General features: G+C 38.4%; 2 protein-coding genes across 3 annotated transcripts in view; one reads left to right on the top strand and one right to left on the bottom strand.

Moving 5' to 3' along the window:
* LOC149836903 (ARM repeat superfamily protein) overlaps positions 1 to 1,262 on the top strand; it is a 178,948-nt gene extending 177,686 nt beyond the window's left edge. For both annotated transcript variants that reach the window (XM_090005654.1, XM_090005655.1), the window contains one exon: positions 891 to 1,262. In XM_090005654.1, the coding sequence (XP_089861780.1) occupies positions 891 to 977 (87 nt within the window). In that variant the 3' untranslated portion in view covers positions 978 to 1,262. The remainder of the gene's footprint in view (positions 1 to 890) is intronic.
* Positions 1,263 to 3,207: 1,945 nt separating this feature from the next.
* On the bottom strand, positions 3,208 to 26,562 carry LOC149836904 (actin-related protein 2/3 complex subunit 2A-like). Its single transcript, XM_090005656.1, has 9 exons — positions 26,488 to 26,562; positions 23,316 to 23,382; positions 22,889 to 23,096; positions 17,587 to 17,756; positions 8,732 to 8,809; positions 8,380 to 8,512; positions 8,208 to 8,299; positions 7,628 to 7,684; positions 3,208 to 3,627 (listed from the first exon to the last, which is right to left on the bottom strand). Exons 1-9 carry the CDS (start codon positions 26,547 to 26,549, stop codon positions 3,553 to 3,555), a joined length of 942 nt encoding a protein of 313 aa, XP_089861782.1. The 5' UTR covers positions 26,550 to 26,562; the 3' UTR covers positions 3,208 to 3,552.

The raw sequence follows: 26,562 nt of genomic DNA on the forward strand, positions 1-26,562 counted from the left end.
CTGACACGTCAGGTGGATAAGTCACTTGTTCAATCAACATCTGAGTATGTCAATGTTAATCATGTAAATATTGTATATGTTTTTCTTGTTCTTTGTAAGTGAAACCCATCTCAAATCATTCCTTTCACATATCTCAAGATTCTGTTAATTGTTTTTATGTGGCTTGTCTTTAATACATGTATGAACTGAGAAACTTCGTGGATAACAAATACCATGTCTGGTCTACTGAATGTTAGATACTGTAGCACGCCTAAAATACTTCTTAACTCTTTTGGCCTCTCTATGAGTCGATCATCATCTTGTTCTCCTAATTTTGTGTCAGGAGGCAAAGGTGTCTTGGTCGACTTACAGTTTGTCATTCAACTTCAATATCAGAATTCTTGTGCATATTTCATTTGTATCAATACCAAAGCATCTTGCTGGTCTGCCTGTATTACCAGGAAATATTGCAATAGCTTAAATGTTTCATACGAAATGTTTGATGAAAAACTTGCTTCAGGCTTTCAATTCTTTTCTCATTACTACCTATTATAGCATTGTCATCTTCATAGACTAGAACAATAGTAATCCTAAGAGTATCATGAGAATAAAATTAAATGATCACACTTGATTTCTACAAAAGCCAAGTCCTCAAAGCTAAACATTGACTTATATATATCACACTAGGGTTGCAACCTATCGGATTTCGGATTGGTTTGGATCTGGGACTGCCAAATTTTGCAAATTTGGCTTCCTGACTCCGACCCGTTTGCAACCCTAATATACTCTGTTATTGAATCGGTCTGCGCCTGTTATGAATATTGTTACAGTATGTATGTTGCATCTGTCCGTGCCTGTTTTAAAACTTGGTTTGAGATCTTTGTTGCATGATGGAATGGTGACTGGTGCAGGTGGAGGAAGCAGTTAGGAGAGGGCCTTATCTTGGAAACAAGCGACATGAAGCACAGCCGCTTGTCATTACAGCTGAACGATTTTGAGTTGATTAGCAGTTTTTGGCTTTTGGTGCCTTGTATTCAACCAAATCTTGCAATTTTGCATATTTTGGACGAGATGCTTCCATGGAAAACTGTTTGGAGCATGAGTTTTGCATGCTAGGCCCTGTGTCGGACCACCGGTGCCTAAAAGAAACAGTTTTGCATGTTCTGACTATTTTAATATTGAAGCAAAATATGTTGACAAATACAGTTTGAAACTAAGCCCCACACTGTAATTTGTAAAGCTATCAAATTTTCTATGCAAAATATCCTCCTAAAATTAGTAATCTTTTCTTCATGTATTGTACAAAAATCTTCTCCAATATGAGAATTCTCCTTGACAATTAAGCATGTTTGTAACAGTTTACAGAAAACGGCAGCTCCACACGATTTGAAGAGTTTTTTCATCCAACTTTCTTGGTGCCATCAAATAGGCCTTCAAATCAAATGCGTCATTGCGCTGCACAGTTTTAGTTATTGGGAGAACCCAATTACTCTCTTTAGGATCTGTGAAAAAACTCTCAGAGATCTTTCTCTTTTGGAATGAGTGAAACAATTATCCTATTTTTATTAGAAGGCCAAATGGCATAATTGTCAAGGTAAATTAGGGATCTAAAGGATCGAATGGGATGACGCTTGCCTTGGGCTCTTATCAACTTGGAAACATTTTTTTAACTTGACATTTAGAAGAGACCAGTATAATCTTCTATTTGTATCCTAATGACATTTGTACGGCAAAAATGATTTCTCGAAAAACTTTATAATTTTCTAAAATCTGGTGATTTTCAAAATCATACTTTTTTTTGCTGTAAAATGACCTTTTTACCCTTCACACGTGCGACCTCTTTGAAATATCTAAATATGCAAATTTTCTCTTGTATTTATAAATTTTTTCTTAAGTTTGCAAATGTTCTCATGCATGCTTTCACATTTATGAATGTCCTAACCTTCTCAGTCTCACACGTTTGCGAATGTCCTGCATGTGCCCCTTATGTGATTTGTAACGGCAGGATTTTTTTAAAAAAAAATTGACAGTGTGATGGGTCTTTAGTGACATTTCAAAAGCGTAATGAACCTTTAGTGACACTTCAAAAGCATCACTAAAGCTTCAGCAATGCTTCAAAAGCATGGTGGGCTTTTAGTGACACTTCAAAAGCGCTGCTAAAGCCTTTAGCAACACTTCAAAAGTGTATATTTGGGAAATCACAAAATACAATATTTGCATATTTTGAAAGGACATTCACATATTCTCATAATTTGAGAGAAAATTTGCGTATTTGGATATTTGAGAGGAAAGTTTGGGTATCTGGAGGAAATTTGCATGAGTGAATGGTGGTGAAAAGGTCCTTTTATAATAAAAAGTTATGATTTTGGACTGATGGATTTTTTAAAATTGTAGGATTTTTAAAAAATTTACATTTTTTGCCATGGTCATTTTTCTAAATGTAATTGTCAGCCGCACATATTATTAACCTTGAGCCTTGAATCAAAGTGAAGCTTAAGAAGATCCTCTTCAAAACCCATAGGATTTTTACAAATTTGGCAAGTTACATCAGAAGGATTATACATATATTGAGCTATGATTGGTAATCAGAAATTACCGCCAAGTCAAATTAGTCAATAGCCCCAAGGGAAAAAAAGAACAGTGTTTTCACCCGTTAAAAAAAATCCAAAGGGAGGGGATTTTTTCTAATTAGGGCTTTTAGATTTAGAGTTTCTAATCAAGGCTTTTCAATTTAGGTTTTCAATTAGGGGTTTTTGAATGAGTTTGATTTGATTAGGCTTTCTATACTTAAAATTTTTATATCAAAAAATAGGATTTCCGATTTAAGTCTAAACAAATGTGTAACGAAATACAGTTGTTACAGAACAACATTTGTTCTGTCTGTTCTGTTCTGTTCTACTATTCTATCCAATCTTGGACAAGGAATCAAGCAGGCCCTAAAATGTAAACAAGTAACAGGCTTATAGGTTCTGCAATTTCATGCAATTTGTTCCCGCAATGATGTTTCACAATGACCAATTTGAGCTCCACACGTGCCTCAATTCTCAGGACCTGGTCCAAGAATTGATGATTGTCAAGTCCAAACTTCTTGTCCAACTCGGACCCAACCATGCCTTGTTAGAAATATTCACCTGAATCTTGACCTTGCTAAGGGCCCTGGAAACACTTCAAATTCATCCAATAAACATATCTATAAAGACCATCCATCCATGAAGATGCATAAATTAACGAGTGCAACATAGACAAAGACTTGAAAATGGTATGAAAGAAACCAGTAGTTTTTTATTCTGGCCTGCCAAATACAATCACGCCAGAACAGCTAGGGTTATCCAAGCTCAGTTTAGCCACATTAGACACTCATGTATAGCAATAAGTCAAACAAAATGTCTTCCTCTTCGATTCATAGGCCCATGATGATGAATCCTCGCTACCAAGCCACCATCAACATCATCGATGGTCGTTATGATCTTATGTGGGGCTATCTGAATGCATCTGAAATTGTATGTGCCGCTAGCATGGCATCAGAAGTGAAAGGCCTAGAATGAAATGCACCATTAAAATTATCAAATTACATCAGCCTAGGCGCTTCAATGACTTTGATTGTGATTTCTTGGTTTTCTCCACGTCTGGTTTTGCTCGATCCAAAGCCTGACAGGTAGGGTTAGTCAGAACGCATTCAACTTTAATCTGAAAATTATGAGCTTACTGTAAAATCCAAGTGATCAAACAAACTTATCACAATATATCTGGCAGTACAATTATCAAACCACCTTCCTTTGATTTCTAACACTACTAGGAGGGGCCATTAGGGTTGTGTGCGTGTGTGTGACGAAAAGATAGACTTAAAAAACAGCTGAATTTCTATCACCAGGTTACACTTTGGGCTTACCATCTTCAACTCATGCAACAACAACAACAACAACAACAACAACTACGACTTCATCCCAAAACAATTGGGGTCGGCGATATGAACCAACAAAGAAAATCATTATGGGTCTTCCACATGAATCCTTCTCCATTCATTTCTATCCAATGCCATGTCATCGGTGAGGTTCAAAGCATTCATATCCTTTCCTATCACCTCCATCCATGTCTTCCTAGGCCTACCCCGACCTCTTTTAACTAATATATTTTTCCATTTCTCCATCCTTCTAACTGGAGCATCATTAGTCCTTTGTCGAATATGTCCAAACCACCGTAAACGATTCTCTCTCATCTTATTTTCAATGGGTGCAACGCCTACCTTCTTACGTATCTCCTCGTTCCGAATCTTATCTTTTATTGTATTTCCACACATCCATCTCAGCATACGCATCTCAGCTACACTCATTTTTTGAATATGATGTCTCTTGGCAGCCCAACATTCCGTACCATATAGTAAAACGGGCCTAATTATCGTCTTATAAAACTTTTCCTTCAACCGCAATGGCATTTTACGATCGCACAACACTCCAGTTGCACTTTTTCATTTCATCCACCCAACCTTTATCCTATGATTTACATCTCCATCAATTTCTCCATATTTTTGAATGATAGATCCCAAATACTTGAAACAATCATCCACCGGTATTTCTTGCTCACCAAGCTTCACTACACTCCCATCACTACTTCGTTGCTTACTAAATCGACATTTCATGTAAAACCTCTTGCTTCCAATGTTTGTCTCCATAACTCTAACTTAGCATTAACCCCAGCTCTCGACTCATCAATCAAAACAATATCATCAGCAAACAACATACACCACGACACATTTTCTTGAATTGATCTCGTAAGCTCATCCATCACTATAGCAAATAGGAAAGGACTTAAAGCAGATCCTTGATGTAACCCAACCGTTATAGGAAAATTGGTTGTCACCCCTCCACAAGTGCGGACATTGGTTACTACTCCTTCATACATATATTTAATTATACTAATGTACTTGAGAGAAACACTTTTCTTCATCATTGTCCACCAGAGAACGTCCCTAGGTACTCTATCGTAAGCTTTCTCCAAATCAATAAAAACCATATGCAAATCTTTGTTCCTCTCTCTATTTCTCTCAATAAGTTGTTTAAGAAGATGTATAGCTTCCATAGTTGATCTTCCAGGCATAAAACCAAATTGATTCTCCAATATCATGACAACCTTCCTCAACCTAGACTCAATCACCTTCTCCCAAAGTTTCATAGTATGACTCATGAGTTTTATACCACGATAGTTTGTGCAATCTTGTATATCACCCTTATTCTTATATAGAGGCACCAAAGTACTCTTCCTCCACTCATTAGGCATCTTATTTGTCCGCCAAATCTTGTTAAAAAGATTTGTCAACCATTCTATACCATCTGGGCCAACTGCCCTTATTGATTTCATTTTCTTCAAAGCCTCTGCAATTTCTTTCTTTTGAATCTTGCGCATGAAGTCACGATTCATCTCATGAAAAGGAATGGACAAGTCTCCAAGATCCTGAGCATGACTTTCATTAAATAGCTTATCAAAATAATCTTTCCATCTCTCCTTAATCTCCTCATCTTTGACTAAAACCCTTTGTGTTTCATCTTTGATACATCTAACCATACCCAGATCCCTCGATTTCCTATCTCTCATCTTTGCAAGCCTATAAATATCCTTCTCGCCCTCTTTGATATCCAACTTGTCATAAAGCTCCTTATATACCTTATCTCTCGCGTTCCGAACTACTTTTTTAGCTTCCTTCTTTGCTATCATATACTTCTCCAAATTCTCATTATCACGACTTTTACTTAGATTTCTATAACACTCTCTTTTAACCTTAATAACTAATTTGACATCCTCGTTCCACCACGATGTATCCTTACCTAGCGGTGCACCGCCTTTAGACTCACCCAATACCTCCTTAGCCACCTTTCTCATGCCACCCGCTATCTTATTCCACATAGATTCTGAATCCTCCTCGAGATACCAATCAACTTCCTTAACTACCCGCTCTACAAACATTCCTTGTTTAGCTCCTTTCAGTGCCCACCACTTAATTCTAGGATCTATCCTATGTCTATCCCTTTTGCGGCATTATTTAATTCTAAGATCTAAAATTAAGACTCTATGTTGTGTAGCTACACTTTCTCCCGGTATAACCTTACAATCGATGCAACAACCCCTATCTCTCTTTCTAAGTAAGAAAAAATCTATCTGACTCGTATTAACCCCACTTTTAAATATTATTAGGTGAGACTCCCTCTTCCTAAACCAAGTGTTTGCTAAGATCATATCATAGGACAAACCAAAATCTAAAATCCTTTCTCCACTTTCGTTTCTTTCTCCTATACCATAGCCTCCATGAATACTCTCAAATCCATCCCTACTAATGCCTACATGCCCATTAAGGTCACCGTCGATGAAAAGCCTTTCTCCATAAGATATCTCTTGTACTACTCCATCTAAATCTTCTCAAAATTGACGCTTAATGGAATCGTCTAAACCTACTTGAGGTGCATAAACACTAATAATATCCGTACCTAATACTAATTTAATAAGTAAAATCCTATCACCCTTCCTACGGACCTCAACTACATTATCTATAAACTCACGACTCATAACAATCCCTACTCCATTCCTATTCCTATTTATTTCTGTATACCAAATCTTATATCCCCAAGGTCCTATCACTTTTGCTTTCTCACCTACCCATTTGGTCTCTTGTAGACATAAAATATCAATCTTTCTCCTACACATATCACTTCAACTCATGCAACATTTTACAAATTAAATAAAACAGAAAGCTGAATGAAACACCAAATTATTCAGTTCGGTGGACATCCAAGATGAAGTTCAAATTTTAAATTCAGCTTTCAAGTTTGACATTTATCAAGATCCCACTTTTTTTTGGTACAAGAACACATTATCTTTTGAATCATGGTGATCATATGCATATTATTATTATATGAAGGTTATTATTCTTCTATTTCAGAACTCAGTCTAGCTATTTGCTAATTGCATGAGAAATCACCAGATCACTTCTCTTCATAAATTCTTCTGATCATAAGGTGATGAGCCTTGTTAAAATTATGGCTGAAAACACTTTAAACATAAAAGCCAAGAAAAAACCAAATTCTAAACTTTTAAACTTCCAAACCCAACTATTTTGGTTCCCTTTACAAGAGAGAGAGAGAGAGAGAGAGGTTTCTCTAGAAAAGAAGGGACCATAAATGAGAGTGTAACTCACATTTTGTTCATTGTAAAAATTGACATGTCAAAACTTTCAAGCCGACGATTTCTAGCATTTCTATTACCTCCATATTAAACAACATGAGTACATCAGTGTGATGACTCTACTCTTCGAATTCCTTTAAAAAAAGGACCATGAAATATGTTTGACAATTTGGTCCCTGAAAGACATGAACTACAAGTTAATGGAACAGACTAATTTCAGGCTCAAGATTGAAGAATAAATCAATAGCCACTGGAATCAAGCTTTTCCTTTTAAGATTTTAATAATTGCAACGCTTTTTAAAAATTTCCAACCATAAATATGCATTTTCTTACTATGTATTGCAAAAAAGAGTATGTTTGATCCCCTTCCCAATTTATCCATCCATTTCAGAAAACTGTTTTAAACCACACACACTCGGATTCATGGCAAAACAATAGAAATGTAAAATATATCCCTAAACTTTGTAGTCAACATAACCTGAATCAGTGACTCTACACACCGTCTCATTCTGGTATGCATAAAACCTTCGGAGCACTGAAGAAACAAATACGAAAAAAAATGAGACCTCAACTGCATGCTTGAAAAATACCCTTCATTCTTCAAAAAAATAAATGGCAATTGTTTAAGTATACAAGTGGTTCAGAGCCCTGCCCCAAGCCCAGGCAAGCTCCAAGTATCCAACAATATTCTCAGATACAGGAAGCCCTTTCCCAAGTCCAAGTCAGGTCCAAGTGTATATATGACCAGTTCTTGTCAGATCTGACTCCAGATCTAGATAAATTAAGTAAATAGGACCCAAGCTGGAATCAAGTCAAAACTAAACTGCCTGATCCTTTTAGATGGATCAAATCATGATTAACTCTATCTTGCCTGATTAGTGTCACAAGTTTAGACAGGACTCTTAATCTGTCCTCTCAGATTTGAGTCAGATCCAGCTCCAGATATAGACCACCTTTGCAGATAAAGGATACAGCCGCAAATACTTGACTTGACCGACACCCGACCCATTCTTACCATGCAAGTATTTACTCCAAATCAGGTTGAAAGGAAAACTCACCTTAACATGGTAGCTAACATAGGCATGAAAGGTAGATAGACTCCAAACAGTTCTGTCCAGCTTGCGGCCTTCCACATGACGAGGAAAAATAACTGAAAATAGAGAAATGTTACTCTATATAACAAAACAAAGAAGAAGAAAAGTAACACAGAGGAAATTGGAATATTGTTACCAAAAGTAACAAATCCTGCATTAGCAGCTAATGCTTGTTCGGGAGCTCCTTTCAACTCCATTGGAGGAGATGGTGACCATAAACAGGAAGGTGCAGTATTAAGTCCAGCTGCACGGCGTGCCTCCACAAATTCCTACAAATATATCTCTCGATAAAAAAATTGATTCACTTGTACATAGTAGCATTTTGCTTTCAAATAATGAAAATAACCAGACTAGGGATTCAGGACATGGTTGAGAGTCAACCAGGTCAGCGCTTTATGGCATGGTATGATATATAAACTTCCCCAATGGGAATTTGTAGTTCGAATATTGTTATGAGATGCAGTTGAAGAAAAACATTAAATCATTACCCGCAAGAAGGATGTCGCCAAAAGTGTGTCAACTGAATCTATAAACCTCATTGGGAATACAACAGTTACCTTTTCCGGCTGCCATAAGAAAGTAGGGGTCATGAATCATCTCAACAGCAACAAACATTTGGCAAATACATGATTCTTGAGTAACAAACAATGAGGAACATGCATTCTAAAAAAAAAAAAAACTATTTCTGGATCGATTCTTTTTCTTTAATTTTGACCTTCTTGCCTTAACTTTTTCCCTTCATATCTTAGTCTAGAAAGAATTAAATTTCATAAATTTTCAAAAGCAGCTTTCCTGGTAATTGAATCTAAGTTATCTAACCCATGTAAATCAGCCAAATCACACCAATGGAATCTACACAGATACATGTAACTGCATACATTTGTGAAATAAATGATTCAAAGGAGAAGGTACAGTGAAAATGCAGTTTAGACTAAACTGATAACCTTAAATTGTTTAGCTACTTGCATTCCTATTTCACGTGGTAAGAGTTCTAAGTGGTTTCAAGCTTTTATGATCATGGTGATGGACTCATGCTTCAAAGTTGTAAAGATGTTTAAAAAGATGGAAAGAAAAAACCATACAGATAACTATATACACTAGTAGATGCTTCTTATGTCTCATTCTAACACTTATTTTTGGATATAGCTATTGAATGGCTTGACATACTATCCACTAAACAGATATAAATCATCATAACGATAAAGCATAAAAAATAATCGGCACAAAATTTATTTTTTTTGTATAACAATGCATCTCTTGTAGCCTCATCCAGATAATTAGAAATAATAATCAGATTCTTCATATTATTGACAAAGTAAATTATAACAAATTGCAAGGACAAAACCACTAGTGAAAAACTTTCGAGTCCCATTTATCTCCTATGTTATGGCAACAACTTATCAAAATATATAGTGTCACTGGTGGAAAGGATGGCTCAGGTACCTACTATCTGTATTTCACTGACATCATACATGAATCAAGTCAGGATCAACAGGAAGCCTCTTTATCATGTCATCTGCTTCACCAGATGTTGCAATTAATGTAATGCCCCAAAATTTTAACCCAAATTTAGAGAATTTTTTTTATATACATATATAACAGCGAAAACAGAATACTTCGTTGGGTTAAGCATTCAGGTGCATTAGAGGAGTGATCACAGCAATATCAACCATTCTATATCAAATAAATAATGACATCAGAGTTTCCAAATAACAGGAATAATAATAAATTGAAATTCAATCTGAGATTGTCCTGAGAACACAATAAATCAAGCATCTCGGTCAGCACTCCATCCCACAGTTGCTCATAACTCTATTTTTCACCTGAAAATTGGTAAATTTATAGGAATTAAACTACAACTGTCTAAGTAGAAAATACTGTAATTTTTCTTGCAGGTATATCATATGTCAAGTATATGATGTGGGTGCCGTGTATGATTTTCAGCAATACAAGAACAAGTATAGAATCTACACTACGACAGCCACAGTTATAAAAGTATCTAACAGGTAACAACATTAGCAAAATATAAATCTCTCATAATCACATATTTCATTGTATTTTAAAAATAAATGCCCACATGTCAAAAGTAACTGTTTATGTATACAATTGTAAATCTGACACTACCTACTCAGATGTGATACCTAAGATGATCTAATTCAAATGTATATCTTTAATTATCCCACGGGTATACGCGGGCCAAGGCAACCATTTCAGAAGAGAATATTCAGGGGTTTATTATTCATTGGTGTTTTATTTACCCGAATATTCTAACTGAAACTGTAAATCCTAAGGAAGCGGTCAGTGACCGAGAAAACCTCTCAAAGGCCCAACAAAAAACATGATGCATCCCTAACTTCTGCAGAAAAACGTGGAGCTATCACCTAGGACACAGTTTGGTAGTCCGAGTTCCCAACTCCGAGAACTGGGGACCAACGAGTCATTTTTCCCAAAGTTTTGTACCACCTATCCTCTCCAAGGTAAGCCCGAATCTGAGTTGGTTGATCTTTTCATTTATTTAAATTTCCTAAAGTACAAGGACGTTTCCCCAACATTTACTACCATCGTAGTAGATCCCCACCCTTTATGATCTTACAAGGGTATACAAGCCAATTTTTGTCTATTTGATTACACAGACCTACTCAGAGTGTTCCGGTACCTTTAAACCAATCAAGCACGGATGCCCCGGTACCTTTAAACCAGTCAGACTCACAAAATTTAAATTTAAGTTTTTCACTAGTGTTGTTGACATTGAGTGTAAGCTCATCAACTCAAGTACCCGCATCAGGTACCCAACCCGTATTGCCCATTATGCAAGATTTCTCAAACTCATATTCAGAGTGCTTCGGTGCCTTTAAACCAGTCAAGCAGACAAGCCTCGGTATCTTTAGAGAGTATGCAGTATAATCTCAATGTCTTGGTAATACAACTATATGTTTTTCTCCAAACACGTTCACATTTGAACATTCCACAAGATATATTGCTTAGTTGGCATTTGATAATTCCAGAAAATATGTGGTTTATTAGGCCTTTGCACCTCAGAAAAATAGGCAACTTAACAGGTATTTGCACAATAGAGAATAAGCAGCTTAATAGGCATTTGAACATAAAAGAATATGCAGCTTAATAGTATCAACAGAATAGTGTCATCTTTGCCAAGTCATCAATATTATTAACCAGATGGTATAAGCAAACTATAAACTCATAAACACCTTATAGTGTATGATTATGGAAAGAAGTAAGCACATACAAACAATAAATGCAGTCACCTAATGTTGTACCACTATGCTGAAAAAGGAGTATCATTTTAAGTACAACCTTATGTAAAATTCATGGCACTTGTTGCTTATTTTCGTTTGTAAGTGATGAGATTTACAAATGTAATTCATAGTACGTGTCTTACATTCAATTGCAAGAAGTAGAGTTTAAAGATGAAGTTCATGTGTAATAACCTATGTCACAGGGATTCGGCTAGCAGGGTGCCGCACCCGCGTCGACGTGACTCGACGCGGGTGCGGGTGCGGGTGCAGCACCGGGTGCGGTCAACCCGATCCTGGGTGCGTTGACCGCACCCAGGATCATTTAGGTCCATGAGCTGCGAATTTTTTTTTTTAAAAAATTACAGACAGCTGTTGTCTGTCAGGGCTGAAATGGGCTGCTTCTGCTGACAGCAGCTGTTGACTGCTGTCTGTCAGGGCTGCGATTTTTTTTTTTAAAAAAATTCTGCTGACAGACAGCAGTTGTCTGTCAGCTGCGATTTTTTTTTTTTTTAAATTCTGCTGACAGACAACAGCTGTCAGCAAAAAGGGAACCGCCGACCCCCTTTATATATATATATATATATATATATATATATATATATATATATATATATATATATATATATATATATTACATTTTTGCCCCTGTCGCACCCCCGCACCCGGGTTTTTTGGAAGTGCCGAATCCCCGCACCCGCACCCGCACCCATGTGACATAGGTAATAACACGAGGATGTTCTAAAATACCAACTCATTTTCAGCACAAAACGCAGAGTTTATGCAGCAACCAAAACGCAATTCCCATTATGCATAGAGAATGTGCATATGAACTACTATTCCCCACGGTTCAAGTTATATAAATCCCACCATAAGAATGACTACAGATTCATTACGAAGCATTCCCTAAACAACATGTGTATATAAAAACATACAACAACTCAGGTTATACAGGAACCACTATATCCATTTTCTTAAGTGTATACTAGACGGGTTATCCAAGTCGACCCTAACAATATAAGCTAAGCCCTTTGTTTGCTACCTCATATTGGAAAGCATAAATTATTTGTCAAACAAAAATGCAATGAACTATGCATCCACAATGTATAGTAACATAATAGACAAAGTAAAGGAAGGTGTGGAGGGGAACAGTAGGACCACGAGAAGAGCTCTCCCCTGAATAGTCACCAACAGATACTTAAGACCCATCCTTACATGCAAAAGTGAAGGGTTCATTAAAATCAACAGGAATCCATGATTTTACTGTACTAAAGTTCAGAAAATAGTTCAACCAAATATATCTGAACTGGCTTTGCATGTGTGCATGGGTGCATTTGGCGTCAGGGTGTCTTAAAACAAATCAGAAATTGTTAATTCTTTACTATTAAACTTAAACAAATGGTATACTCAGAACAGTGCATTGCAGACACAGAAGATAGAAAGTTAAAGAATTGATGAGCACCAGTAACGTCCATAAAGTAAAAATACAAGGAAACACCACTTAATCAAATGAGAAAAATATAATGTTAGGATAAATCTTATAACGACATGCTTGATTAATCAAATAACAAAAGGAATTTGACTCATCATTTAGCAAACAAAACCCCAATTCTTCAAATAGCTATTCGAATGAGTTTCATGGTGCATCTAATACAGGTGATGTGCAGACATGAGGGTATGTGATGGTTGCATACAAATACACAGAGGCAAAGAGGGGACCACTATCCGGTCCCTAACTCAGCAGCCACAAAAAAAAAAAAAAGAGTACAATGTATCATTGCATTCTTGACAAAAACAAATCAAAATCCCCTCGTTATGTTCTTTGTTTTTTCGATTAGGGATTCAAAGCAACCAAAATCCCCAAATTTGTCGATTTGGCGTTTATGACAACCCAGAGTTACCGGAAGCGCTTAGGTAAAAGGGAAAGCGCGTTTCCAAAGCGCGAAACGTCGCACTTCCGAAGCGTGAGGGGAAGCATCTCCCTTTTTTGGGAAGCGTGCTTCCCTTTTATGGGAAGTGTGTTTCCCTTTTATGGGAAACACACTTCCCATTTATGGGAAGCGCGCTTCCCCCACATTTCCCCCTCGCTTCCCCATTTTTTCATTTTTTCGCTTCCCCCTCGCTTCCGGTTCACTTCCTAGGTCGCTTCCGAGACGGTTCGGAATTTTCTTCTAAGTGGTCCCACGCTTCCCCGCTTCCTAAATTTTTGAAAGTGCCTCGCTTCCCGCTCCCGCTTCCTCGACTGGTAACTCTCCCGCTTCCTCGACTGGTAACTCTGCGACAACCCATTAAATCCCCATTTTTTTGATTTGGGTTCTACAACAACCCTCTGCACGCTTGCACATGAGTGCATATGCTCAAATCACAAAGACACCTACGATTAGGGATTCATCACAACCGAAATCTCCAAATCTATCGATTTGGAGTTTACGGCAACCCATACCGCCTACTTGAATCCACAACATACCGAACAGAGAAACAAAACAGTAAAATCCTACCTTTTCCGACGTTTGGTGGTTGTTGCCGCGAGTGGATGGGTCTGCCGGCCTCAACCGCACCGAAACCAAAGGAGGTGCTCGGGAAAGGGGAATTGTCGTTGGGCTGCTGGCGGTAGGTGGTCGGATGCAGGGCGAGCTGAAGGAGCGACAGAGCCAACTGGGGCTGCATCAGGGACGTCGGCCAAGGCTAGCAGAGTGGGAGGTAGAGAGGAGGAAAGAGAGTGACGATGGCGGAGGGTCGTCGGGGCGGCTTCGATCGCCGACAGCAAATCGAAAGAGGAAGAGGACGAGAGAGCTCAGGAGGAAGAGGGGTGTGGGAGGGTGTTTTGTAGGAGGGTGTCCCCTCCCCCGAAAAGGAAGGAGGCAGTTACCCCCTCCTCCCCGGTGGCTACACACTCCCCTCACCTCTTACACTATCAGCTCGCGTTAGAGTTCACTCAGAACCCTAACGCCCAATTTATTGGACAGCACTGTTTTTTTTTTACTTAACTCCTTACACGGGGGCGCAGCCCGGGTCCGGGTTCGAGACACGTGATCCAAACGCGTGTTGGATCCGCGTCCCTCTCACGATGTGGATCCATAAGTTGGATCCATATGGATCCAACCGTAGATTCATTAAAATTATTTATATATATTTAATGTGTTTACTATTATATTACTATTATTATTTCTTTCTTTTTTTCTAATATATGTATATGATATTATATATATGAACCCTAATTGATATGGGTCCGGGATCCGAATCATGGATTCAAGCAAATTATTATAGATCCAACATTAAAATTTTAATTGGATCCATACTACATTTAAATCTCCGAGGTCCAGGATCCAAATGCAGTAATGTGGATCCACCCATCACATATGCTATTATGAACCCCTCTAAAGTGTTATAGGTACAAAAATAGAAATTTTCTCATTAACATTTAATTTAAACTTCGCGGATCCCCTAAATTCTTCCTGGATCCAGTGTCCAATATGACCCTGATATTGAGGATCCAATATTAGAGATCTGATCCATTTGCCTAAAATCCCTTATTTGCTATTAAATTAAAATGTTCGTGATCCACTATCTAAGATCCGAATGAAAAATCGAAGTTCTGAACAAGGTATTAAGGATCCAACATTGAAGATCCAAATAGGATATCCGAGATCCAATTGCGAATAAACAATTAAAACAATAAAATATCTTTGTACCAGCTTAAGGACATAAATTTTAAGTTTATTTATCTGATAAAAATCACGGGTATTACAATTAATGTAAATCACAACACAAGAAAGTAATAATGTTTGATCCAACTCAGTAAAGGACAGAATGCCCTATAGGTGTAAAACTCATACATTAAGATGGTATCTGAATTTTTTTTTGCTGCTGATAATGTAAGTCCCTTATATTGCACAAACTTCCTCTTTTACTCCATGAGGCATTTTCATCAAACACTAAAACTAACATTACCCCTACAGCAATGTCTTTCATCATCAAATATGCCCATAACAATCAATACAATTACAGCAGAAATCCAATCTTGGTAATCCCCATTGACTATTGTTGCTTTAACATGGACTCCCCATACACGAACATTTGCATAGAAGAAGAATTGAATAGTATATCAAAAGTTTTGGTTAACTCAGCATGCTGAAAGCAAACCATATAAATGGACCATGCTCACCTTTGTTGCTAAAATATCTTTAAAACTATCAAAGTAAGGACATTGATATCGGAGAAACATGAGGAGTGGCTATGTCACATGGGTGCGGGTGCGGGGTGTGGCACTTTAAAAAAACTTGGGTGCGGGGGTGCGGCAAAAAAAAATAAATAAATAAATAAATATATATATATATATATATATATATATATATATAATTTGTGCAAGGGAAGGGTCGAGCCCCCTCCCTGCGCCCTCTTTGTGCAGGGAAGGGGTCGAGCTGATGAGTTGTGGAGCCTGATTTAGAGTTTTTACCCTTGCAGAAAGGGTCCAAGGACTTCCCCCCCCCCCCCCGGTACCTTTAAAGCAGGCGGGGGTCCAGGGGGGCAGCGTGCCCCAGAAGAATTTTTTTTTAATACAAAAAATTTGGGATCTATCATTCAAAAGTATGGATAAATTGATGGAGATGTAAATCATAGGATAAAGGTTGGGTGGATGAAATGGAAAAGTGCAACTGGAGTGTTGTGCGATCGTAGAATGCCATTGCGGTTGAAGGAAAAGTTTTATAAGACGACAATTAGGCCCGCTTTACTATATAGTACGGAATGTTGGGCTGTCAAGAGACATCATATTCAAAAAATGAGTGTAGTTGAGATGTGTATGCTTAGATGGATGTGTGGAAATACAATAAAAGATAAGATTCAAAACGAGGAGATACGTAAGAAGGTAGGCGTTGCATCCATTGAAAATAAGATGAGAGAGAATCGTTTACGGTGGTTTGGACATATACTCGGCGAAGGCCTAATGATGCTTCAGTTAGAAGGATGGAAAAATGGGGAAATATATTAGTTAAAAGAGGTTGGGGTAGGCCTAAGAAGACTTGGATGGAGATGATAGGAAAGGATATGAATGCTTTAAACCTCACCAAGGACATGACATTGGATAGAAATGATTGGAGGAGAAGGATTCATGTGGAAGACCCAGAATGATTTTCTTTTTTGGTTCATATCGCCGACCCCAATTGTTTTGGGATGAAGGCGTAGTTGTTGTTGTTGTTGTACAAAAAATTGGACACAAATGACCCTGGGTGCGGTCAACGCACCCAGGGTCGGGTTGACCGCACCGGGTGCCGCACCCGCACGCGCACCCGTGTCGCATCGACGCGGGTGCGGCACCCGGTTTGCCGAGTCCCTGTGACATAGAGGAGTGGCATGAGACTATCAGTTTTGAGTCTTTTGACTTAAATCTAATCAAAGAATCCATGTTCTATTTTTATTACTAACTAAATTGGGACATGCCTATTTTAAGAACCTGGAATATTTGTGTGCAAGCATGAACTTGGCCAGGCTCAGGTTGGAAATCCAAGGGCCTACTGGATTTTGTCCACCAAGCCCATCATAGTATCATACTACGCAGCCAGATGTCCATCCCTATTTATGTATGCTCTTGTATGAGTACACATATCCCCTCTTGATATCATCACCAATTTGGTTCTCTTAAATTTTCATGTGCAGGAGATTTTTAAGAACTAATAACAATGAAAAAATAAGAGCTAAAATAGAAAAAAGTGCTTTGTAAAGCTACTAATGAAGTACAACTTCTTTAGTGCATAGTCGCATAGCAAAAGTTTTTTTTTTCCATGGTACATAGCCAACAGTTTTTAAAAATCATTGGAAAAGAAAAAAATTGCACATAATCCGATGAGATTGTTGTTGCTATTTGCTGCAATAACAAATCATTTTTGTATTGAAGGGATAACATGGTCTATTACACATGCAGAACAAGATTTCTTCAAGAAGATTTTCTCCAGCAATGGCTACAAATATATTTTCTTAAACAAAAATACATCAATCTTAGAAATAGGTGTTATTTCAAAGACATTGCCATCACAATAATATGAAAGAAGAATCACATCATTAATGCACAGTAGAAAAAGTTAAATCTTCACCTCAGGAATCAGGAAATAAGATTCTTTGGGCCTATGCACAAGAGCCACGAGTCTATCAACATCCGGAGCAACAGTCTTGGATGCTAGGTGCTTCAGAACCAATCTCAATGCAGCTCCTAGTACCACTTCTCTTACTGATGAAATCTTTACCAAAAAGGCATATCTTTGTTCTGTTTAATTATGAAACAAAAACATAAATGAGAACAAAAAGAAAAAAGTATACCCATCAAAGACTATTAAAGATGATATAAGCAACATCAAAGAGCTCTGTTAACAGAAGCAAAAACATAACCAGGAAAACAATGTCCCACAATGCCAATGAGACTAACCTTTAAGATTTGAAAATATCTAATCACAACTGAAGGAGAAATTTAAGTACATAATGTTGCTGAATAAGCATCAGGGCAGCTAGCTTGATAAGGGTAGACATATAGACTGCAGTTAAAGTTATGAGTTGAGCCAACATAGGCAACCTGGGAGCTGGCAACAACTTAGGCAATGCCCTCTTAGTTGCGAAAAACTAGGTCAAGACTTAGTCAACCTACGTGACCAAGGTGAGCAAGGTGGCGAGGACTCAGACTTACTCAACTTAGTGGACCAAGATGAGCAACAAGGTGGTGAGGCGTTGCTTATCATGCCAGGAGTCTTTTTCTTCTTTACTAATGATAATTGATGACCCTGTGCATTAACCCTAGAGTCATTCTGGTGGAACAGGCAGGGGCTAGAGTAAACCCCATCCAAAAGCCTTATAAATAACAAAATGAGTTTTCTCTATGATATTCAGTAGTGTTTATATCATGATCAATTTTAAGAAGAATAGCCAAAGCCCAAGCATATAGTCAAATAGCTATAATTTTAATCTTTAAGGGAGCTGTTAACATCCATGACAGCCTTTAGTGGGTGTGAACACATTTATCACACACCCCTAACAAATTAAAATGTTAGTCATTTGATGCATTAGATGTCACCAGCCATGGGAATTCTTTAGTTGTGCTTTTCAAACAACAACAACAACAACAATGCCTTCATCCCAAACAATTGGGGTCGGCGATATGAACCAAAAAGAAAATCATTTTGGGTCCTCCACATGAATCCTTCTCCTCCACTCATTTCTATCCAATGTCATGTCCTCGGTGAGGTTCCAAGCATTCATATCCTTTCTTATCATCTCCATCCAAGTCTTCTTAGGCCTACCCCGACCTCTTTTAGCTAATATATTTTCCCATTTCTCCATCCTTCTAACCGGAGCATCATTAGGCCTTCGCCGAATATGCCCAAACCATCGTAAATGATTCTCACTCATCTTATTTTCAATGGATGCAACGCCTACCTTCTTCCGTATTTCCTCGTTCCGAATCTTATCTTTTAGTGTCTTTCCACACATCCATCGAAGCATACGCATCTCAGTTACACTCATTTTTTGAAAATGATGTCTCTTGGAAGCCCAACATATTAAATGTCATTGTGTATTTCCAAAGTACAAAGGCCCATGGTGAAGACAAATCATGCATGAAACCACTGCCATTTTTGTTTGTAAGTATAAATTTGATGTGAACTTATTAACATCTAAAAGGCATGAAATTTAACTCCATTACTGTATTATACTGAAAAGTATAGCGCGCGCGCACACACACACACACACACACACACACACACACACACACATATATATATATATATATATATATATATATATATATATATATATATATATATATAATGAACTATGCCTATATATAGACAGCTGAGGCATAAAGTCACACTTTTATTTCCTACTTAAGTAGATCTATATGCCCATAAGGCATGATACCTATGTAAATCAGGGCTGCACCACGGAGAAGAACATCAATGTGAGCATAACAAATACATCCATAGGACTTTAAGAAATGATAATCAAGATGCTTTCCAAATAATTCATACTATGGTGATTTATCCTGAAGTATCTTAATAGGCAGCATATTAATGATGTGGATTGTGGTATGAAAGGCCTTTGTCCAAAAGAATAAAGGAACATGTCCCTCGTGCATCATAGCTAAAGCACTTTCAACTATGTGCTATGCTTTCTCTCAGCAAGGCTGTTTTGTTGAAGTGTCCGGAGACAAGACACTCTCCGATTGAACCCATTTTTCTTAAGATATTCAATAAAGTCATTCGAAGAGTATTCGCCCCCACCATCACACTAAAACTTTAGGATAGGAAAAGAGAATTGATTGTTAACCATAGCATGAAAATTTTAAAAAATGTTTACTTCATGCTTGTGCTTCATGAAAAATATCCAAGTATACCGCGAGTAGTTATCAATAAAAGTCACATAATATTGACTCCCAGAAAAAAAAAAAAAAAAAACCATTGGGAGTTGGTCCCCACATATCAGAATGAACTATTTCAAAAAACTTGGAAGCTCTTTTATTAATTAATGAAAAGGGTAATACATGACTCTTGGACATCTGACAACTTGGACAAACATGACTGCCCGACTCTTGACTCAAACTTGAATTTGGAATCAAATTACTAGAAATAAGCTTTTTAATAAAAGATTTATTACCATGTGCAAGACGACTATGCCAGACATGCGACTTATTTGACTCAGACTCATTAACAAAACAAGAAGAAGAAGAAAGACTCTTAGACTCTTCAGTGGACTCTAATGGATCTTCTTTGAAAAGATACATATTTTCTTGTTTCTCTCTTTCAGCGAACGTCCTCTTCATGTGAATATCCTTCACATAAACATGAGTAAATGATGCACGAATTGGTATTATCAACTAACTTAGAAACAAAGACAAAAATTTTTAATGCTGGGAACAAAAAAGACATTGGATAACTAAAGACTAGAATTAGACATGAGAATAGAAACTTTTTCAATGTGTGTGATGGGGTGCCGAGTGTCATCTCTCGTGATAACTCTATCTTTTCCAAAATAAGGGATCAAGTTCTTGAATTTACCTTCATCCTCGGTGATGTGATTTGTTGCTCCTGATTCCACATACCAAACTCCCTGATCATTTTGTTTCAGATTCAGCCCTGCAAGATCTGCAAGCAAAAGTTGCTTATCTACAAACACTTGTGCCTATGCTCCTGATTCTCCTTATTTATTAGAAGGCTTTCCTTGCACATTGACCTCAGTGTTATATATCGAATCGTCCTTGAACTAACAATTGGCCTTGATATGACTTGGCTTTTTGCAGATAAAGCAGGTCAGAATCTTTTTACATTGACTGGCTAATGGTGGAACGTTTGAAAGAGGAAGAAGTCCACAACCTCCCTGGTTTCCTGCACATTCACGTCCTCATCCTCCTCACATACCCCCTTGGCCTCTTTCGTATTGCATTCCATAAATGAGAACATTATGGTTATTTGCTCCGACTGAGGAACTTTCTGTTGCACTAGATAAATTCATCTCAAACAAAAGTAGCTTAGGATGTAATGTAGGGAAACAACTTAAAGTCATGTAGAGGACATTGTATTATGGCCCAAGTCCATTGAGGGCTTGTTGCACTTTATCTCGATCCGAGACCTCACAGTGTGTACGTCACATGGGCCTTATGCACTGCATACGCATAGGCCGAGTATCTGGTGGGACCCCACACGAACCTCTAGGAAGCTCCATAGAGCAGCTACTAAGCTCGTCAAAATTATGGTGTGCAAAGTGAAAATCAAGGCGCAAATCGAATCAGTCTAGCGCCCGGTGGTCTAAAAGTCGTGTGTGTGGGTTGCGTCGCTCAATCACATACGGGTCCAGCCTTACCTAGCTGGGATCCTCGGCCAAACCACACAAGAAAACCACAACAATCACACGGGTTGCGAGTCGGGTGTTGGCTCACACAAGGCCACAGTACAAGCACAAATACTCGATCGTGCAAGACTGGTGTACAAGCCTTATAGGCCAAGCAAGGGTACGCAGACCCGATTAGTTACAACCCTTAAATGTGTCTCCTCGATCACGATCAAGAAAACTCACAATACAATAAAAAGGGGTTTGCGACTAAGCGAGTTCACTGCACGATCCCGGGCCTGTGGTCCACCGTGTGCAGGTGCACACCTGTTGCACTGACTCTGTCCAATGCTTGCCTGTGACGAACTGGAAGCTATGCACGCACACTGGTTGTGCGCGAGCGGAGCTGGCGTTGACCGAGTGCACCGCCTATGCATTGGGAGTGGCCCGGCCAATCCTGCCGCAGGTGGCCTGCGGCGCCTGTGCACAGACCGAACGGGTGGGCTCTGGTGCTAAGGGTCACCGGAGATGATTCCTCTAGAGGTGATGGCTCCAAACGGTGGAGCACAGGGGGTTTGTCGACGGAAGTGGAGGCGTTGCCAACGGAAGTGGTAACGGTCGGCCCGAGTGCCGACCATCTTTGATTTTGGCGCCTATCACCGCCTGTGATAGGTGCAGGTGCTGCTGCGGTTGAGGAGAGAGTCATCGGCGTTCCGGCGGCAGACGACGAATTCCTCCAATGGTGATCGGCAGGAAGGATCTGGAAGGTCTGCAAGTGGAAGTGGAGCAAGTCTACCGGAAAATGATGAAAAGAGTGGCAATGTGCCGCTGTGTGCTGCGGTGTGTCTAAGATGCACAGGGGCGGCTGGAGTTGACCGGAATCCATCACCGAAATTCCAAAACAACTTCAATGGCGCTCCAAATGTTCAAACCACACCTCCGAATACCGTAGATCCCAGATCTATGGTCGGATCATGCTGATCGGTTCTCAGGTGGCCGGAAAATCGCCCAATAAACTCAGAATTGTCGTTTTTCCAGTGATGAACAGTAAAATACAGTCTGAACCGATTTTCATGTGTGTTCTCACAATATTGCAGCTTATTTATCATGCAGTCAGATCTGAGATCCTAGGATCTCGAAATAATACCAAACAACGTGTGTCCGTAGAAAGGGTCTTCCAAGAAAAAAAAAAGAGAAGCTAAAGTATCTTTACTCAATAATGAGCTTTAAGGGCATCTCTGGAGAGATCTCGACTTTTGGGGATCTTTCAAGATCCAACATCTAATAGGAAATCTGAAGATGCCATTATTCTGGGATCTCTCGGGGCAGATCAAGATGTCCCTAAGGAAATTCTGCAATAATAAGGTCTCATGAGAATCCCAGAAGATTAGGATCTCCTGTGACATACAAAGCCAGAAATGCTGTGGAAAGACAACACTCATCGAGATGAAGACATATAATCGTCTAGAAGTTGAAACAGCAAAAAAGAATGTCCAAGATCAGGAGTCTTAAGGATCAAGCCTATAATCTTCTCATAGACAAAGCATAACAAGCTCATTATAACCTTGAGTTAGAAACTTCTTGGACCTTCATCTGACGGAAGTTTTGACAGATTTAGTTTCATTGTAAGGTTATATCCATCCTTTGGAGGATCATGAATTTGTACAACGCCACCATATGCTGCTTTTATAGCTTCAATTGCACCAAAAGGAAGCCCACCAAAGAAAACAGTTTCTGGAGGTGGAGCAGGCAATGACACTGATAGCAGAATTGAATGAGGATCCCTCATATAGAACTGCAATAAAGAATTTCAGGATTAAGTGAAGCCAGTTCAGGAAATTTCAATTTATAGCATCAATTAGATCTAGAAGGAACAGATACAACACTGACCAAAGAGAGAGAGAGCAAAAGTTCATAATGAAATGCCTAGAAAGTATACTCTTGGTTTCCATAAGTATAACAATATATACAAACAGAAAAGAAAAAAACACCTACATCTAAAGGTATACAATACCTGAATGTGATAGCGGACATCATCAAATTCAACTGAATGGCAATCCATTTCAACAACTCTTTCTGGACTGCAAGACAAATGTTGCAACAGGACTAATCAGCAAGAGATTTTAGTATATACAATTTTCTTACATAAATAATTTCAGAACTCAAACGATATGGTCATGTATGTATCTAAGTATTAATATGTAATTATGTATTGTGTACATATCATGGTGGTGTGTATCAGTGTCAGCTATATCTCAGCAAGACAAAATCTCAAGATACTGAGGTGTTCTGATAAGTCTTAGGAAAAATTTGACATTCAAAATTATTATAATATAAATAAATAATAAAATAGTTTTAGTAATACTTTTTGTAAAAAAAATGACAAGAAAAGGTAGTTTATTTTTTGTAAAAAAAAAAAGAAATGTAGTCATCTCACTATTGTTGCATATTATCCAGTAATAGCACAATGGTCATTCTCTTTAATAATTTTTCATTATATCATTACATACTGTATTCGGCAATATGTGTGACACTGATGCATAGATATATATGGGAATTGTTAACTTCCACAGAAGTTTGTAGATGTTAACAAGTTTTGCCACAAATTTACAAAACTAACAAATACAATAATCACATGGTGATTTCATGCATTTACTGCCACCACCATGGGCACTTCAGTAATCCTAGAGAAAAGCATATTAAAAATACTTGTGGATTTCCATGTACAGCTAATGAATGTAACATTTATTCTTTATAAATTACTAAAATACCTGTAGAGGTATAGAAGTGACAGTTAATGCATTTAACCACCATATCATTTTTATATTTGTTTGCAGTATAAATTTCTGGTGGACATGTTAATAGGACATGGCAGTTAACATACATCCTCTCTCTTTCTACTAATTAAAGAAAAAGGAAGTGACTGAGAAGATGGTACCAAGCTAGAACATGTTTATAAGATTGTATTGTATTTGGGATAAAAACAGTCAGTGAAAGCATTCAACAATGTCCGTTGCGTTTATTGAGGAAAGACAAAGCCAAGGAGCAGCGCAAATAATTTATATCATAATATTAAAAGCTGAATTAGCTGAAATATAAAGCATTCTACATCGACCAGTCTCCAAGTTAATGAAAATGAAAATGAAATTTAAGATCATCGGCACAGGCCTTCTAAAATGCATCAGTAATTGGAACTTATCTTTATAGTTCAGGTGAATTTTGAGATCATTGACGCAGGCCTTCTAAATGCATTAGTAGTTGGAACTTAGCTTTACAGTTCAGGTGAATTTTAAGATCATTGGCATAGGCCTTATAAAATGCATAAGTAATTGGAACTTAGATTTATCGTTCAGGTGGGTAATCTGTTGCATAGTTGGCAAACCCATGACTTGGGCTCGGATCGCCTGTCTGAGAGGCTCGCCTCTCAAAGAGCTCGATTCTCGCCTCTCAGAGAGAGAGAGAGAGAGGGGACCGGCGAGCATTGGCTCACCTCGTAGAGAGAGAGAGAGAGGGGGGGGGCTCGCCTCGCCTCGAACAGAAAGACAGAGAGAGCACCTAGCTGCCGCCGGCGGGGTGGATGGTGATTGCCGATGGTCGTCGGTGGTTGCTAGCCGTCGCCCTAGGGTTGGAGTTGCAGAAGAGGTGAGAGAGAACGAGAAGGGCCGAAAAAAAACTTACTTTTAAAGCATTGAACTGGTTCGTATCGAAACGAACCGGTTCAAAATAAGCGAAGACTCGGTGAATCTGTGTCGATTCACTGAGTCGTATCTCAGTCCTGAATCGACCGATTCAGGATTGAATCGTCTGACTCGGCCCGAGTCAGCCGATTCCTAGCTGATCCACGCCCGAACCTAGCTAACAGGTTTAGGCTGGATCGGTGGCCCAGTTATTGGGCGATCCGATCCGACTCGGACGATTCCCGAGTAGGATCACCGGGTTTGCCAACTATGATCTGTTATAATACAAGGCTTTACTAGATCACTAACAAAGGCCTTATAGTTCAGCCTGTTGCATATGGTGGATTAATCTTTCCGCACCAGATGCACCTCTCAGATAAAATTGGTATCGGATTGCTGTTGGTAATGTTGCTAGGAATTTTAAGGTCAAAACAATTCAGAAGAGCAGATTGTGTTCCACTATTAGCACCTAGGATCTCTAATTATTGCAGAAGGCAAGCTAATCTTATCCAAGCACGTAATATCACGTTATCTGTTTGAGTTAGCAACAGTAGATTAGGAAAACTAACTCATATAAACAATTGCACCTCAACTTTTATGTGTTAGAATACTTGAATCCTCTGTCTTTTTCACTTAGTGGCACCAATGAGATATAATTCTTACATAAGGCAAGCTAATCTTTTCTAAACACACGAGACAGTGTTCTGCTTGAGTTAGCAACTGTAGACCGTGAAAAGCTAATTCATATAAAGAATTGAACCACAGCTTTGTATGTGTTATGACAGACTCGAATCTTCTCTCTTTTTACTTACAGTTCAAGCAAAATTCTATCTTGTAAATGTTATGAAGATTTCAATTCTATAGTTAGGCACTTGCAATTGGTTGGGGTGAGGCAGCATCCAATGCAAAGAGGGAGAGGAGTGAATCTTATGCAGCATTCAACAATGTCCAGGCTTGGCCCAATATGTTTTTACTGTCAGCTTTTGCATTCTTCAAAACATAGTGATGAATAGGAGTTTACGACACAAGTTTGGCAGTATTTTGGTTTTATTTCTTGGGGTATAACATATATTCATAAGCTGCTGTTTAAATACAATATTTCGAAGCAAATAACATGTCCAAGAACAAAATAAACCATGGTTTAGCCAACACCCAACAAATTTTTCTTGGGGTTATGTCGTATATCCTTGAATCGTTATGCAATATACAGCAACATGCTGCAGAGAAAAGGCACAATTCTTTCAAAGAACAATATTTCGAGGATCACATTAGCTAAAATTAAGAAAAACCCAACAATTTCTTTTTGGTAAATGAACAGTGGGCTGGCAAGAGACCTTGAAAGGAAAGGGAAATTGGCAAGGAATAGAACATAAGGAAATAATGGTAGATCAGATCAACCCAAAAAAGGGAACCAAACAAGGAAATCGAACATGTATCTGCATAATTGAAGGGGGAGAAAAAATAAAAAAGGCACCAATCCAGAGAGAATAAAAAGGAAAGAATACTAACTTTTGGACGCGATTGAGCAGGATCTGCATAAGAAACCTCGAGCGCGGTTGAAGGAGGATCATGGCTGCCCCCCCC

This window comes from Nuphar pumila, chromosome 5 (assembly GCF_984573655.1).
Source record: "Nuphar pumila chromosome 5, dmNupPumi1.hap1.1, whole genome shotgun sequence".
NCBI lineage: Eukaryota > Viridiplantae > Streptophyta > Magnoliopsida > Nymphaeales > Nymphaeaceae > Nuphar > Nuphar pumila.